General features: G+C 43.4%; 1 protein-coding gene across 1 annotated transcript in view; it reads left to right on the top strand.

The window, feature by feature from the left end:
• Nucleotides 1-158: 158 nt before the first annotated feature.
• Nucleotides 159-1,247, top strand: part of LOC111869732 (katanin p60 ATPase-containing subunit A-like 1) — a gene marked incomplete at its 3' end in the record, with an annotated part of 7,929 nt that continues 6,840 nt past the window's right edge. The window contains exon 1 of the mRNA XM_033753544.1: nt 159-1,243. Within this exon, the coding sequence (XP_033609435.1) occupies nt 159-1,243 (1,085 nt within the window). The remainder of the gene's footprint in view (nt 1,244-1,247) is intronic.

The following is a 1,247-nucleotide window of genomic DNA, read 5'->3' as shown; positions in this document are numbered from 1 at the left end:
TCTATTCACGAGTCCGAATACCATCTATACACGTGACTATATAGAATTCACGTCGAAGTTTAACATATTTTCAATTACGTTTCAGACTGTGATGACAGCAATGGATATTTCTATTAAAGATATAATTCAGAGGGGAATATGCAAGGGAAACGGCTGTAATGGGAGAGTATGACGCAGATGGGATATACTATCAAGAAGCTGTTCAGCAAATCCAGAGATTTCATGTTGATATCTCAGATCCTGCAAGGAAATTAAAATGGCAAAAATTTCAGCAACAGATAGCTGAGGAGTATGAACAAATGAAGACCATAGTCAGTACACTTCTATTGTTGAAGTTTGAGATTCAAAATGACAGGCCACTAGGTCCAGAAATTTACAAACTCTCATTTGAGAAGCCTACAAAGGATCCTGATAATGGCCCTTCTGGGGACCCTGATGTCTGGCCACCTCCAGTACCACTTATACGCAAACCAGTACCCAAGATCAACACTCTGCAAAGTACAGAGGCACGTAAGGATGATGTACCTCAGAGAAGAGCCAGCAAGAACTACGAGAAATGCAGATTAGTGAAGAAAGAGTACAGGAAGGGAGGAAGTGAGGAAAAAGAGGAGAAGAGGTTCGAAGTGTCAGGGCGTGACCGTGGTCTGATAGAAATGTTGGAGAGGGATATGGTCGAGAAGAAACCTAACATCCATTGGGATGATATAGCAGACTTACAGGATGCCAAGAAGTCACTTATGGAGGCTGTTGTCCTTCCAGTGTGGTTGCCAGATTACTTCAAGGGCATTCGATGGCCGTGGAAAGGAGTGATGATGGTTGGTCCGCCAGGAACAGGGAAGACCATGTTAGCCAAGGCTGTGGCCACAGAATGTTGCACAAGATTTTTCAATATTTCTTCTTCCACGCTCACTTCCAAGTACCGGGGTGAGTCAGGGCAACTAGTCAGACTGCTTTTCGAGATGGCCCGTTTCTATGCCCCCAGTACGATATTTATAGATGAGATTGACTCTCTCTGCTCCAAAAAGGGATCAACGTTCGAACATGAAGCATCAAAAAGAATGCAGTCGGAGCTTCTAACTCAGATGGATGGAGTTCCTTCCAACAGTGATGATCATGGTAAGATAGTCATGGTTTTAGCAGCAACAAGTATTCCGTGGAACATTGATACAGCATTTCGGAGAAGATTTGAGAAACGGATATATATTCCTCTTCCAAATATGGGCGCAAGGGAGGCGCTGTTAAGAATT

Source organism: Cryptotermes secundus, unplaced genomic scaffold (genome assembly GCF_002891405.2).
Source record: "Cryptotermes secundus unplaced genomic scaffold, Csec_1.0 scaffold2805, whole genome shotgun sequence".
In the NCBI taxonomy this organism is placed as follows: Eukaryota; Metazoa; Arthropoda; class Insecta; order Blattodea; family Kalotermitidae; genus Cryptotermes; species Cryptotermes secundus.
Note: the sequence above shows the minus strand (reverse complement) of the source record. Positions and strands in the feature narration are given on the sequence as shown.